Source organism: Biomphalaria glabrata, chromosome 8, assembly GCF_947242115.1.
Source record: "Biomphalaria glabrata chromosome 8, xgBioGlab47.1, whole genome shotgun sequence".
NCBI classification, from domain to species: domain Eukaryota; kingdom Metazoa; phylum Mollusca; class Gastropoda; family Planorbidae; genus Biomphalaria; species Biomphalaria glabrata.
The window spans coordinates 8,989,381-9,005,925 of record NC_074718.1 but is presented as its reverse complement, the minus strand read 5'-3'; the positions used below and the strand labels follow the sequence as shown (position 1 = coordinate 9,005,925).

Genomic DNA, 16,545 nt, shown 5'->3' with positions numbered 1-16,545 from the left:
ATAGCAGACTGGTGGCTGCCTGGTCGTATGGTATGGGCTCTGAACTATCGTCTCGCAGGTCCAAGGTTCTAACCCAGCCCCCCTTCATCCCCCGCGCCCTTGGGATAGGACGTATACTTTTCTAAACTGAATGAACATCGCAAACCATATAGAACAACTGAGTTGAGTTACTTACTTCCTTAAAAATATCATCTTTATATTTTTGAATTATGATCGATTAATTTCTTCAATCATCATTATAAGGAATTATAAAACTATACAATAGATAGTGCAGGTGTATATACTGGGTCGGATTTGTCTAAAGGCAACATAAATGTAAGTTTAGGGCCCCCAAGAAATATTTTACACTGAAATATAATAACTGAACTTAACCCAAAAGGGCCCATTATCTAAAAATAGCTTAGGCCCTTTTCAAGTCTAAATAGGGCACTGTGTAAATAACAAGGCGTCCTTGACAGCTTTAAGGTATATACACATACACACTTTATAAATACATACATACATAAATACATAAAAACATATAAATAGGCCTGGGGGAATTCGAGAATTGGCAGAAACTCCATAAGCTACAAAGCTAGAGATTCATTGGGAGAAAAAAAAAGACAAGTTGAAGCCCTGAGGGCTTAACACGTGAAGAAGTTGCAGCTACGTCAAGTTAACACGTAAAGAAGTTGCAGTTAAGTCAGACAGAAAACATACATACATAGGAATACGTACATGCGTGAGTTTTGACAGGCGAGTCAAAGCGTGCATGCGTCAGAGAGCGAGATGGTGAGCATGTGATTGTATGCTAGTGTGTGTGACATGCCTGACATGCCTTAATGGAGAATGATAATGCAAAAGTTAGCAAAAGAATGTTCTCCTGGGATGGCACTAGTCTTCATAAAGATACAATTCCTTCCTGGTGATTACTGTGGATGTATCTGTATAGGCCAGTGGATTTGGTCAGAATGAATTTATTTGTATAGGCCAGTGAACTATGAATGAAATTTATTGGTATTGGCCGGTGAACTAAGAAAATAAAATTATTTCTATAGGTCAGTGAACTAAGTCATATTGAAATATACTTATTTTTATAGGTCAGTGAACTAAATCTGAATGAAATATATTTATTTCTATAGGTCAGTGAACTAAGTCAGAATGAAATATATTTATTTCTATAGGTCAGTGAACTAAGTCAGAATGAAATGTATTTATTTGTATATGCCAGTTAACTAAGTCAGAATGAAATGTATTTGTACAGACCAATGAACTAAGCCAGAATGATATGTATTTGTATAGGCCAGTGAACTATCAAATATCTAACCATAACCCTAACTCTGAAGTATGTTTTTTTTCTCGAAGAATCACTAACTCGATTCCAAAAGATTGTAAAGAACTTAAAAATTAAAATTTATCAATAATTTGCCAACAATTTCAAAATGTCTAGAACATTGGTATAACTTAAAGTATAAATAGTGATGTTGAGTTATTACCAAAGCAAAAGCGTAGGTAAATTGTAGCGTAGTTACACTGTTATCAAATTTTAAATAAAAAACACCGTAGTTTACATAAACAATACATTGAGTACGAGCTTGGCTGAAACCTAGTGGTTACTACTTTCATATATGTATAATATATGGCCACGGGAAATATGCATTCCTCATTAATCTTTGGACTCGAAGACAAGCCTTATTATTATCTTATCTTATCTTATATAATACAGACGTTACTTCAAAAAAGAAGATGATTACGTCCTACGAGTCACGCATTTAGTCATGCATATAAACCAATGACTTAAATTCAGCCAAGTCACTGGTTTTCCTGGCTAGCTCAGGCAGCCCATTCCATGCTCTAATAGCACTAGGGAAGAAGGAGTATTTGTACAAATTTGTCCTAGCATATGGGACGAGGAATGTGCTTTTATCTTTGTGTCTTTCAGAGTATTTTATTAAATTTTGTTTTTGTATTTGAAGATTATGATTCAGTGTTTTATGTATAATTGCTACTTTATTAACCTTATTATTATTATTCTACAGTCTAAACTTAAACGCAAAGGTATTTGTATTCATATACATTGAAAGTTTAAACGCAGTTTCTTTATTGTACATAGATATCAACCATAGTTTAGAGGTCACTAGGACTCAATACCCCTTTAAAAATACCCTTCCAGGAATTTATTTTCTTTTTTACTCTAGTTGAACTAAAAAAAAAGATATTTCACATTTCTCAGTTCCGACACAGAATCAAGAACAAAAAGTAAAAACCTCCATCCTGTGACACCTTTGCCTATCATTCTGTACTCCAATGGCGCCTACAAGTTGTTCAACAACAAACAAATTCCCCCGAATAGCAGAAGGCATGTATTCCAAAGCAAAAGTAAAAGCAATTTCCGGTGCACACAAAAAAAAAAAATGGTTGCACCTTCCACATCTCAGATCTGACTACAAATGCAGATGTTTCAAATAAAAACAAAGAGGCCGGCAAAGTGCGCCGCGCATCAGGCTTGGCACAAGAAATTATTTCCAAGTTAATAAAAAAAAAATTGTTTGGGCTTAGAGTTTTAAAAAGTAAATCCTCGGTGAATTTTTTAAATTGAATTCTGAAGAGATGTTTTATATAGAGAGAAAGAATATAAATAGGTGGTATTTTAGTGTGTCTGGTAGTCAGAATAAAGAATATGTTGATAAACTATGTTTTTATTTAAGTTACTACATACCTTTTTTGTTTCACTTTTTAGCACTACAAAATCAAATTTCTAAACTCTTTTTTTTTTTGTTGTCTATTATTCTTTTCTGTACAGTTGGGAACATAAAAGGTCAATATAGCGACCTTGACATTGTTTAGTTTATCGCGAAAAAAAATCTACTGTCGTATCTCTTTAAAAAACAAAAGAGAAAAAATATATATAAATACATCGGAGTAAAAATAAATTAGGAAAAATAATTAGTAGATATATGACATTTGAAGTCGGACAATCGCCAGTTAGGGTCTATAGCTGGGTCAATCTTTTGTAACGGGAATAATAAGATTAAAGTAAGCTGAACAGATCACATTTTAATATTTGTTAGAAATGTTGTTAACCAGTGGAAGTAAACCCAATGGCAGACGACTAAGACAATGGAGGATACAGATTTACAAACAACTGACAGACGACAATGGAGGATACAGATTTACAAACAACTGACAGACGAGAATGGAGGATACAGATTTACAAACAGCTGACAGACGACAATGGAGGATACAGATTTACAAACAGCTGACAGACGACAATGGAGGATACAGATTTACAAACAGCTTGTAGACGACAATGGAGGATACAGATTTACAAACAACTGACAGACGAGAATGGAGGATACAGATTTACAAACAGCTGACAGACGAGAATGGAGGATACAGATTTACAAACAGCTGACAGACGACAATGGAGGATACAGATTTACAAACAGCTGACAGACGACAATGGAGGATGCAGATTTACAAACAACTGACAGACGACAATGGAGGATACAGATTTACAAACAACTGACAGACGACAATGGAGGATACAGATTTACAAACAACTGACAGACGACAATGGAGGATGCAGATTTACAAACAACTGACAGACGAGAATGGAGGATACAGATTTACAAACAACTGACAGACGAGAATGGAGGATACAGATTTACAAACAGCTGACAGACGACAATGGAGGATACAGATTTACAAACAGCTGACATTTGACAATGGAGGATACAGATTTACAAACAACTGACAGACGAGAATGGAGGATACAGATTTACAAACAGCTGACAGACGACAATGGAGGATACAGATTTACAAACAGCTGACAGACGACAATGGAGGATACAGATTTACAAACAACTGACAGACGAGAATGGAGGATACAGATTTACAAACAGCTGACAGACGACAATGGAGGATACAGATTTACAAACAGCTGACAGACGACAATGGAGGATACAGATTTACAAACAACTGACAGACGACAATGGAGGATACAGATTTACAAACAACTGACAGACGACAATGGAGGATACAGATTTACAAATAACTGACATACGACAATGGAGGATACAGATTTACAAACAACTGACAGACGACAATGGAGGATACAGATTTACAAACAGCTTGTAGACGACAATGGAGGATACAGATTTACAAACAACTGACAGACGACAATGGAGGATACATATTTACTAACACCTGACAGACGACAATGGAGATAACAGATTTACAAACAGCTTGCAGACGACAATGGACGATGGAAATTTACAACAAACAGCTGTGCCATTCGGACTGGTAGACGAAAGCTCTGATGCCATCTGAATGGAAAATAATGGGGAAATACAGTCTGTGTTTTCATTTGTACTATGGTTACAGTTAAGGAAATTTGTTGACATAAGCTAAGAATCACACTTGTTTTCATTCAGTTAGGTCACGCCACTAGCACTAGGAACATACGGCAATGGTCAATTCAAGATTTGTATTCCTAATGTAATTATTTATAACTCAATCGGCAGGAGGCTCGAGCCATTTCCAGTGTTTTTATGACGAGTCTATATCTCTATATGTGTTTGTTGTGCGCTAAGGGGAAATAGTTTAAACTTCTGATGTAGAGAACCTTCTAGGCTTTGCATCAGAGACAGCAGGCTCAACCATTGCATTTTAAAATGGAAGAGAAAAAAAATTCGGATGTGGCTGTAAGTATGCCAGGAAGTCCTGCCTACGGGAACAATTGAGGCCAACAAAGGCTGCCAAATGTTTATGTTGTTGTTTTTTTTTCCTAACATAGTAATTCTTGTCTGGCCTTTAAAAAATATACCAGTGAAATAATGTTATAAGCTGATATGCAGTAAGTAGTATGTATATACCAGACAAACAGACAGTGTGAGTTGATATAAGCTTTGTAAAAAGACACAAAAACAGGATGAAAACATTCAGTAATTGTAAACTATTGTTGTATTTCGCTACATTTCACTACCACTATGTTTGGCCTTTGTGTAACAATAAATGAATGCTTAAACACACACACACACACACACACACACACACAAACTAACATGTTTAAATGTTGAGATGTTACACCTGGTTTGGACTTCCATTCAAAATAATGATTACGTCCTACGACGCTGGTGGGATTTTACATTAATAGAATGAATGCTATGACAGGTTGTTGCAATGACAGAGCGAGAAAGAAAGAAAGAGAGAGAGAGAGAGAGAGAGAGAGAAGCTGAAGAGGATCGCATGTGGATCACATGAGAATATTGGGGGGGGGGGGGGGGGTCCTTCTATATAAGTTTTTTTACTCTTGTTTTAAAATGAAAGAAAAACGGTTTATGCACATTTTAATTTTAGAGCAACAAGAGTTAGCCGTCAGAAAACAAAATGCAACGTTTGCACTTATTTTGATCAATCGATTAAATTCTGAATAGTACTTTCAAAGTTCATTTATAAACGTGACAGACAGGCGGACAGACAGCGTATATCCATATATAGCTTTCTCTAACGGGACGGAGACAAAACATTTGTCATGTTGGCGTTGAAACAAAATATTAGTATTTAGAAATGTGAAAATTTCATTGCAAAGCTAGCAGAAGTTAGCATGTGTAATTTCTTGTGAATTAAAAAACAATACTTTTAAAAAAAGCTTATATATGAGAAAGAGCTGCACATTAGCTGCAATATTTCTCAATACTGCAAGATTTATTTATCCTTTTCTATATAAAACATAAATAATTAATTACCACAAATTATTAGCTAATTGGTTAATTTTTTTTAATGATTCATGTATTGTCATCGACAAAGTATGGTTGTGCACAGTTATTTCAATTTGATCCGAGATTAAAAGTACGAGAAATAACGTGTAATGAATACTGCCAGACAGACTGAGCTAATATATAAGCTTGGTAATAATACTTTAGCGTTTTTTTATCGTTGTAGAATGTTGTATTACTAATCCGATATATGCAAAGATGAAGAGATATTTTAAGCCACACAAATAGACAGAATTAGTATTTGTAGAAAAGGTGACAAAGCTTATGCATTTATTTATTTTTTTTTGTAATTATAGCATTACAAGTGTCTTATTACAGAATCTTTGGCGCCTGCGTGGATCACACACGCAACCCGCCGCCGCTGAAAACAAACTTTTCACATTAACAACCACCACACTATGACATTCACTTCTACTCACCGAATCTGGGCGCCCTGCGCTTATTCTTGGGTCTCTGTCGCACGGAGCTGTCCTCGTGCGAGTAGCTGACGTCATTCTCATCGCCGTGTGACGTCGCCGGCCGAGCAGACGTCGTCTCCTCGTTCCCGCGCAGGGAAAGTAGTTCCCCTTTTTCGACGCTGTCTCCTTCCATCTCCAAGCCGTTCCTGGCCAAACGTTCGATTTGGGACGTCCTCGTGTTCGTGTGCTCCATTTAGTCGGCAGACTCAGAAATGACGTAGCCAGCTCCTGACATTCAGTGACATTTAGCCAAACTATTACCGTCAGTAATACTCCGGAGTTAAATCTTAGAATTTTTTTTTTGGTTTCACTTTAGTTTAGCATACTAAGCCTCAGTGAAAGTTGACGGCTGAGGAGCAGACGGCTGATATGACAAGAATCTTTGCGCATTGGTTTTATTTCGTGGTTTTCATCTCCTTCCTTATTTTTAAATTGATTTTAAGCGCGAGGCTTGGCCTGATCATGTGACAGCACTTGCATGCTATCACTAATAAACATCCGACGGGGTGAGCGGGGAACTGCGAAGGTGAGCACACTGGATATCAAACAGGTTCCCCATGGGCTGAATATAGCCCCTTCTTATCTTAATGTTGACCTTAGGGAATGGTGGCCCTTCTATTGTATAACACCTGGAGCCAATAAAAGGTAAAGATTATACTGGCTAGTGTGTCGGGAAATACATGTATTGAGCACTGATTATACTGGCTAGTGTGTCGGGAAATACATGTATTGAGCACTGATTATACTGGCTAGTGTGTCGGGAAATACATGTATTGAGCACTATCTATATTTGATACATTCCTGTAGTCTAGATTCTAGAAGATATCGCTTCAAACTAGACTATCAATATTGAAACGATAGAGACGCAGACACAACAATTGTTAGGTTATTATTTTTAATGCTTCATAGTGTTATAGGCAACTAAAACAAAGAGCACTATTTTTATTTGAGAATCGATTCTTCAAAAATGTCCAGACATTTTCATAATCGATTATTGGAATGCTTTTTAAATTGGTATAGACGTATTCCTTAAAGATTCGATTATTAGCAAAGCGTTTACTTTCAAATAATGTTAAGGTTTCTTATCTTATCTTGTATAATACAGACGTTACTTCAAAACAGATTTGACTAATTAGGCCTAACTAGTTCCAGAATAATTAATCTACAGGAGGTCAGGTCCTACTTTGAAAAAGAAAAGAGAATCAATTAAGGAAAACCAAAAGTATTTAAAAGAAGAGTGTAAAACGTGACTGTTTAAGCCTAAATATTCGAAAGAATCTCAACTCGAGCGAATCAGTGTTCGACCAAAATATTTGAGTCTGAAATGTCTCGAAGATTTCCGAAGAACGAACACCCGAGGTAAGCAAGACATCACTGGTCACGTGAGAACGCTGATACAACGTCGTCAGTTTGATTCAGAACATTTATCGGAACACCTGCTTACTTTTTTATAGAGAGATTACTTCACGTGGTGGCCTACTAGTTAATTATTCCAGTAGTTCGTGGCACACCTTTTCAGGTCTCGCGTAACACTCGGGTTCCTTGGAACACAGTTTGAGAAACACTGCGCTAGTTGGAAATCGTATCCATAAAACAATATAAGTGTAGGGCAGGATTGGTTTTATCAATAACCCTGTAGTCTGTTTCTACCTGCTATATCTGGCCACCTGTCAATGATGAACATTGCGTTCTGGACTACACAGACTCTGTGTATAAACTGAATTTAATCCAGGAGAAATACTTAGAATCTATAGATTCTATAATAATGTAGGCGTATCCGTTCTTTTTTTTTTTTATCTTTAACGTAGAGCAATAAACCCAGATGCTGTTGAAAAATACCCAGTGATGGAAGTACTGGCTAAGGAAAGAGTAATGTAAAATATATACTGGTGTGTTATTGGTTAGGGCAAAATAACTAGACTAAATTAAAAATAACAAACCTTAGTAATCTTTAGAGGCGCGGTGGCTGAGCTGTAAAGCGCTTAGCTTCCGAACCGGGGACCGGGGTTCAAATCCTGGGATTTTTTAATTTCGGGATCTTCGGGCGCCTCTGAGTCCACCCAGCTCTAATGGGCACCTGACATTAGCTGTGGAAAAGTAAAGGCGGTTGGTCGTTGTGCTGGCCACATGTCACCCACGTTAACCGTAGGCCACAGAAACAGATGGCTTTTACATCATCTGCCCTACAGACCATAAAGTGTGAGAGGGGAACTTTAGTAGTCCTTGCTTTATTGAGAGGTGGAAGAATGTTTTATTTATGGGTCGACCAAGTGGAAATGTGCTCTATAAGCGGATACAGATCTAGATTATTACATATGGCCCAGGCCATTGTACTTGCTATGGAAGTTTATGAGGATATGAAGTAGAGATTACCTTTTTTTTTTGAAGGCCAAATATCAACGAGGAAGTAAAGAAGCCAGCACAATTATCTTCACTTTTCACTAACAAATGTCGGGTTCCTCATTGGCTCGAGTAATGCTGCTCTGCCTAAATGTGGCGCCCAATTGGAAACGCTTGTTAGTTGAGACAATAGGGTTAAAAAAAAAGGAAGAAGCAACGGCCAAATGGAACCGAGTTCTTTGCACTGACGGGGATAAAAGAAAGCTTCAATCGTCTATCGAAACGAAATAATAGTGATTCTTTCAAAGTGACACAGAATCTTGACAATTCAAACGAGGATGGGTGAATGGATAGATGGGTGGCTAGGTAGATAAGCTAGGCTAAGGTAGTATGAATGTATATAGATAGATAGATAGATAGATAGATAGAGAGAGAGAGAGAGAGAGAGAGAGAGAGATTCAAAAAAAAATTTTTTGGTCTCATTACGGTGATCCCCGATATTGCATAATTAGTCTATTAGTTTCAATAACAGTAAACACTCAGATCTTTATAAAATATAAAGTCTTCTATCAAGAGCTCACATTTAGATTATTAGATATTCACCATTTGATTAGTGTGCTTTAGATGGAGCTTAGATTACGCGCTCTCAAAGTTTAGCGACACATTTATAATAACGACACTTAGCCTATAGCTTACACGGTGTCAACCGAACACAGACCTGTGTAGCGCGGTGAAAGTAGGTCACTGTCGCAGAAGGGTAAATCCACGTAAAACACATGAGAATCAAACACGGTGTGGCTTGAATGGAATCAATCTATATCAAAGGAAATGTGTACAAGAATAGCAGAAGAATGGCGCATCCAAAAGTCTTGATCCTAAAAAAGAATTCAGTGAACTCAACACACGAACAAACTGTTTGGTCAACTTCTTCTGTTCTCCAGACGAAAATCGGTAATATCCACATGGAGGTCACACACACATGCACACAGCTTCATTTTAACCTTGCTGGGAGAGGTGTTTGTTGTTTTTTTTCCCCTCGCCCTTCCCCCCCCCCCGAGTACCTGGCAATGTGCACATCCCATTACCACCCCCCCCCCACCCCACCCCAGCCCCTATCGTCTCAAACTTTCTGTCTTACGCTTTTTTTTTTTAAGAATTAAAGTGACGCTCAGTGTGGCATGTATAGACATGCTATAGATTAATGCTAGCATCTGGCTAAGGATGTATTATGATTTAGTGCGTGTGTGCGCGTGTGTGTGTGTGTGACAATGACGTCATATATATATAAATGTATCGACACCTGTTTGCTTTTGTTTGTGATTGTTAACGGCTCTGTCTCAAGACAAGTGGAAACGATGACTTGGGTGGTCGCAGGGAAACTTAGGTGTGGTGGGTGGCAGTGGTGGAGGAGACAGTTCTCGGGTATAGAGGTGGAAGTGTTACTCCTGAATCGTTTTACCTTGATGTACGAACTGGAGAAGTTCTAATACACTATGCGAGATAACAAACGCATCACAAACGTACAGATTAGAGCAGCGGTTCTCAACCTTTTAAGCTCGGCTACCCCTTTTTTACAATCCCCCACATTGACTTGACCCCCCTCCACACACACACACACACACATACAGCAATAGAAGAATACACAATAACAATCCATAATTTCGATGGTCTTAGGCGACCCCTGGCAAATCGTCAATTGACCCCCAAGGGGGTAGCGACCCACAGGTTGAGAACCCCTGGATTAGAGACAGGCGATTGGATCTCACGATGACCTGCTAATTGGTGTAAAAATACAACAATACGGAAACTAAAACTCTATGGTCATATTACAAGGTCTTCGGGGTTTGCAAAGACGTTCCTTCAGGGAACAGTAACAGGAAAAAAAAAGAAAAAGAGGCAGAGAGAGAAAAAGGATGGGAAGACAGCATAAAAGAAGGGACGGACATGCCATTGAAAGAAGTTCTCAACAAGGCAAAAGACAGAGAGGAATGGAGAAAGACGGTTGTCAAATCTTGTGTGGTGCCCCTACGGTTAAATGGCTAGGTGAAAGTGAAGATTTTGCGAGATTACAAGGGCCGCCCAAGACTAACATGTAGAGATGTCTGCAAGCGAGACATGAGAGCCTCAGGCATCAGCGAAAGTATGTGGGAAAACATAGCCAAAGACCGGAGTGCATGGAGACAGACTGTGCGTGCTGGGACAACCCTTGCTGAGAACAAAAGAATTGAAGCGGCTTTAATCAAGAGGGATAAAAAGAAAGCTGCCCTGTCTGCTAGCCCTAAATCAGAGGCATACACATGTACGAATTGTGGCAAAGTCTGCCGTTCTAGAATTGGCTTGATTAGCCACACCAGATTCTGCCCCGTCTCAAGATTAAGCCAAAACCAGTGACTCATTTGGGCGCATCCATTGCCTTTCGAGACAAAAGGAGCCATATAATTGGAATAAATAAATGCCTTCTGTTTGCAAAGTAAGGGGAAAATGTTTAATTTTTTTTTAAAGAAAGAAATACATCTAAATGTTTTGTTTGTTTGTAAAATGTTTTACATGATTTGGATGTTCCTTCAGAACTGAAGATAATTACTTCCTAGTCCAAACCTCCCGCAGGACGACGGGGGATGGGAGCGGGCAGGATTTGAACCTTGGATCATCGATAAATCTGAACGACAGTCCAGCGCGCAAACCGCACGACCAGGCAGCCATCCTAAATTTGGCTATAAATTGGAGTAAGAAAAACAAACAAACCATGGCGTAGTCAACTGAACTATGAACAATTTCTGAGGTAGCATATTACTTGTCGTGAGAGACCATGAAATTTGTTTTCTTTGTTTTTGACGATGTAAATATTTTGTGAACTACTGAATTTTAAAAAAAAATTCTAAAGATGGACCAGTCTACTACCATTAATAAATGTTGAGGATTATATTTGAGTATCATTATGATATACTTAACTTATTCCTGTGTACCATCAAGAAAACATACCATCCTGAACACACCTTTCCAAAGAACTCGGTTCTGAGCAGCTTTTTTCCTCTGCTTCCATGTTATTCAAGTATCACCAGCACCGCTCCTCAAGGTTTGCTTAGGCCTGCCCACTTTCCTCTTTCCATGAAACAATTAACTAATGGTTATTATTTATTTTGTTTGGTATCAAAAAAGGGAATAAATGCTACTTTTTGATAAATGTGGATGTATAAGTGGAGTTATTCTCTTTTAACCATTGTGTACACGTTAATTTTCCCACTTCCAATTCTCAGATCAAGTGGAAATTTTGCACAATAATTCATTATCGATGGCAATACATGAATCAATTTAAAAAATCTATAGCCTCCTTCAGTCGCGAAGAGACTATGGATCATCTCATAGAAACGAGATGATGCCTGGGCATTAGCTGTGGTCAGAACGATGTCGCCCACATATCAGTTCTCCCCTCTTCACGCAGTTGGTGTATCCAAAGGAACGGCAGTGACGATACAGTTTGGGGTCAGCGGCGTCGCAGGTTCTCTCAGGGTTTAGCACTTGGTGCTGAAAACTGCCTTAGGGTCGCCATCTCCTGATTTTTCCTGAATCCTTTCGCTTTATTGGATATAGCTACTGGGCAACAGAGGTTTGAATTCAGTTTTCCTTCTCCTAGGTGGGTAGCCAGCCTTGGCTAACGAGCCCCTCCTGCCCGAAGCTTGCTGGTTAAGGCGCCAGTTACTCGCCTTTGCCCTTTCTCCCGTTAGTGATTTGAGATAATTAATAATTGTGTATATATAGAAAAAAGGGAGCATATTCATGCAGTATTGAGATATATACGTGATTTTAAGGTTGTTTCCCGTAGATAAGCTTCGTGTTGAAATAAGATTTAAAAAAATGTTTTGCTTGTTAATCCTGTACGTTTATATCTTTGGTGAGCTATGGGTAGTGTGTCTCTTGTATTCTACTGGTATTGTATCTTCATCGATCAGTATCATCACACCGTTACACCTTTCTGTCATGTCACTGATCGATAGATAGAGATCAATACCCTCTCCTTATTACCTATGTTTTTATTTCAGTGTTATATTGATCGTAGGTTATGTGTCTTGTGGACGGCTCTTGTTGGTAGAGATATTTAAGTAAAAAGGTTTCTCTGCGGTGAAAGGGTTAAGAGTGGTCATCGTCTTGCCATTGAGAATGCGTTTATAAAGTGTCCCTCTTTTTAAGGGATTTAATATATCAAAGACTATGGCAAATAATATCTCTGCGCATGCCCCTTTTTTTCAAACATTACGTTAGATAGGTGTGACAGCTAATGCATTCAACTACCTTTTGACCCCATTCACATCACATGCAGCGGCGTAGCAACCATAGTACGAGGGAGAGACCGGTCTTCAAATAATCATGGTAACGCCTAAGCCCTTGAAAGCAAAAAAAGAATGCCTACAAAATGTTTTGACTTTAAGAATTTAAACATATAAAATAGTTGACCTCCATCAGTCGTAGAACGACTATGGTTCATCTCGTAGACATTTTTGTTCATGTCACTCTGGACTCAGGAGCTCAATTCTTTTGACGCATTCACGTCCACAAGCATCACAGGTTAAAGTGGCATTTGCTTTGGTGGTATAGGAGCCAGCCATTGTTCGTTTGACACTCTTTTCTACCAGAGCTGAGACCAGTGCTTTTTCTCTGACCATACCTTTCTAGGTCACCATCTATCTCTTCATGGTGCGTTCTAAGGCTATGTCTTCCCAGTAGTCACATAATGTCCACTGCTTTGAAGTCCAGTTTGATTACATCCACGTATCTGAAGTAAGGACAACCAGTTTTTTCTTGAGCCAGTCGCGAGGACTACAATTGTCCCCCATCCGGCGGAGATGACCAAAGCCAGTGCAAGCGGCTTTGAGGATTGTAAAGATGCTGGGAGGAATTGAGGAGTCTCTCAGTGTTACAAGTTCTATCTTGCCATATTTTTTAAAGCGAAAGGAACGAAGTTTTTGTTTCTCTTTTTGCACACGTTGTCCACGGCTCACTGCCGCACGGTACACAAAATGTATGCCTTATACTCCTTCATGTACCTGGCACCTATCATTTTACTAAATTATTCCACTGCTTGTATCAGCATATAATATCTTTTTAGTGGTAAACCGCATTAAGAGGCGCGGTGGCTGATATATTGTATGAGCATTTAATATCTTTTTAGTGGTAAACCGCATTAAGAGGCGCGGTGGCTGATATATTGTATCAGCATATAATATCTTTTTAGTGGTAAACCGCATTAAGAGGCGCGGTGGCTGATATATTGTATGAGCATTTAATATCTTTTTAGTGGTAAACCGCATTAAGAGGCGCGGTGGCTGATATATTGTATCAGCATATAATATCTTTTTAGTGGTAAACCGCATTAAGAGGCGCGGTGGCTGATATATTGTATCAGCATATAATATCTTTTTAGTGGTAAACCGCATTAAGAGGTGCGGTGGCTGATATATTGTATCAGCATATAATATCTTTTTAGTGGTAAACCGCATTAAGAGGCGCGGTGGCTGATATATTGTATCAGCATATAATATCTTTTTAGTGGTAAACCGCATTAAGGGGCAGTTCTAGTTATTAGTTGATCTATCTTTATATTTACAAAGTGATAAAAGAATTGACAAGTCTGCCATTGAAAGTGGTTCTATCCAACGAAAAAGACAGAGAAATGGAGGAGGATGGTCAACAGATTTTGTGTGGTGCCCCAACGGTCCAACAGACTAAGGGATAGGAGAAGGTAAAGAAAAGCAGAGGAGCTACCATTGATTCAATGTTGTGCTTTAAATATCTGTTACTTTATGAGTTTGGCTGAGTGGTAAAGCGCTTGGCTTCCGAACCGAGGACCGGGGTTCTAATCCTGGTGAAGACTGGGATTTTTAATTTCGGGATTTTCGAGCGCCTCTGAGTCCACCCAGTTCTAATGGGTACATGATATTAGTTGGTGAAAGAAAAGTAAAGGCTGTTGGACGTTGTGCTGGCCACATGACACCCTCGTTAATCGTAGGCCACAGAAACAGATGGCCCTATAAACCACATGTTCTGAAAGGGGAACCGTACTTTGTTTACACCAGACATTCAAGTTGTTTCGAGTTTAAAAATAGACACACATGACCAAGGGGACGTAAAATAGTGCAATCAAATGGCATGACCTGACCTTCCAATAATATCAATTAACAAATTGCACGTATTGACCACGGCTAATAATAAATGTCCCTTAGGATGTTTAGGTCTAATTGTCTCCAGGTCCTATGGCCTGTAGAAAGAGACATAACGACCTGAAGAAACAGATGGCCAAACAAGCTGACTCAGCATTGAATTTTTTTTTTTGGGAAGGCAAAGCTATTTATAGAAGTAATAACAAAAATGAGGTTTCATTGGGTCTGATCTTTTATTCCAGATAATCACTTTTCTCAGCCCCTCCCTTGAGATGTCTAGTAAAAGAGATGAAGGACAAATGTAATTTGGGGTGTCGGGTCATGAAGCCATTGTTTCAAACCCCATGACCCTAACAATCCCTACGCTACGCTTTCACAATTATTCCTTATAACCTTCTACATTCGTTTGTATAGACGAGTCTTCTTGTGTTTCTTTACAAAAGCTTATATCATCTCACTCTGGTACAAATTTTGTACACGTTATTTCTCCCACACCCAATCTCAGATCAAGTTGAAGTTTTGCACACTTATTTTTTTGTACCAGACAAAACACGAATCTATTTTTTAAAAAAATTAATTGATTAACTATTGGTTAATTTTTTTTTGTTTGGTATTGAACAATGGCAAGAAGTCGTACTTGACAGATGTGTTGGTATAAGTTGAATTAGTCCCCTTGAGGAGGCTTGAGCCCTGATTGAACACGATTTTTTAATGCATTTAAAAAGCGATCACGGTAACATTTACGCAGTTTCCCCCCCCCCATCCCTTTTCTTCCATTCCCCCTCCCCCTTTCCCAACTGGTCCAGATAAGTCATAGGACCATAGCGCATTGAGAAATCTAAAAGCATGAAATTGCGCTTAACAAAAAATATTAGGTAACGCATTTCTAATCGTGCAGATTCCTTATTGTTAATCTAGATCTATTGCATATTTAATGATACGACTGTTCCAAGCTGGTAGCTATCATTACATTTAATTTAAGCTTTTTTTTTTAAAAGTAATTAGTATATACTTATTCTGGTTTATAACATTGAAATATAGCGGGGATATAGTATTTCAAACCCTGATATAAAGTTTTATTTATTTTAATAAACGCTTACTTTAAAAAATACGCAACACTGGCGTCCAGTTTTTCAATTTATTCTGTCACTGGGAGAAGAAATTCATTTACCTCCCTACTGGATATTATCCCCCCCCCCCTCTTTTCCTTTTCTAACACAGTCAAAGACTAAATCACTGAATGATACCATCTGAGCTCAAATAGTCCAACTTACCCTCGTCCTTGACCTCTGGGACATCACATAAGGATAAAGTCGAGCTTTCCATTATCCCACTCATTGCTGTTCAGACTGGTCAGTGGTCACTCTTGGGCTAGCTTCTCCCCTTCCTCTGACCATTGAATCTGGCAAGTGATTTACTTTACCGTGATCGTTTCAATGAATACAAGTCATATGTGAGAGATGACTTATGACTGACAGAGATAACACTTACCAAAGCGGTTCTAACTCTGTGGTATTCAAAGGGTACACACAAAAAAAGAGATTCCCTTCACTGTGGTCGATTGTATTAAAGCACATACACAAATCATTATTTGTTAGAAACAAAAACATTGAAAATTATGGTAATCATATTTTTTTAATATTAAATTTTAACAAAACAAAAACACAACAATACCCTAAGATATGATAATTGACATGCCCAAAGAATAGAAGGTAAAAAAATTTTTTTTATTCCGTAGCTGGGGTGAACATTGAAATAGTGCAACTTTTGAAGTACCTTGTTACAATCTTAGACAATACATTGCCTTTCATTATTGCCAATAATACAGATTAA

General features: G+C 38.3%; 1 protein-coding gene across 5 annotated transcripts in view; it reads right to left on the bottom strand.

The window, feature by feature from the left end:
- LOC106064390 (myelin proteolipid protein-like) overlaps positions 1–16,108 on the bottom strand; it is a 73,651-nt gene extending 57,543 nt beyond the window's left edge. The window contains exons 1-2 of one of the 5 annotated variants that reach the window (XM_056037933.1): positions 9,139–9,550; positions 6,179–6,846 (exon numbers count right to left, since the gene is read on the bottom strand). In XM_056037933.1, the coding sequence (XP_055893908.1) occupies positions 6,179–6,410 (232 nt within the window). In that variant the 5' untranslated portion in view covers positions 6,411–6,846; positions 9,139–9,550. Of the gene's footprint in view, positions 1–6,178; positions 6,847–9,138; positions 9,551–15,986 lie in introns of those variants that run through there. The other 4 variants (XM_056037934.1, XM_056037936.1, XM_056037935.1 and 1 more) reach the window with 4 other exon arrangements.
- Between the last annotated feature and the right edge of the window lie 437 nt (positions 16,109–16,545).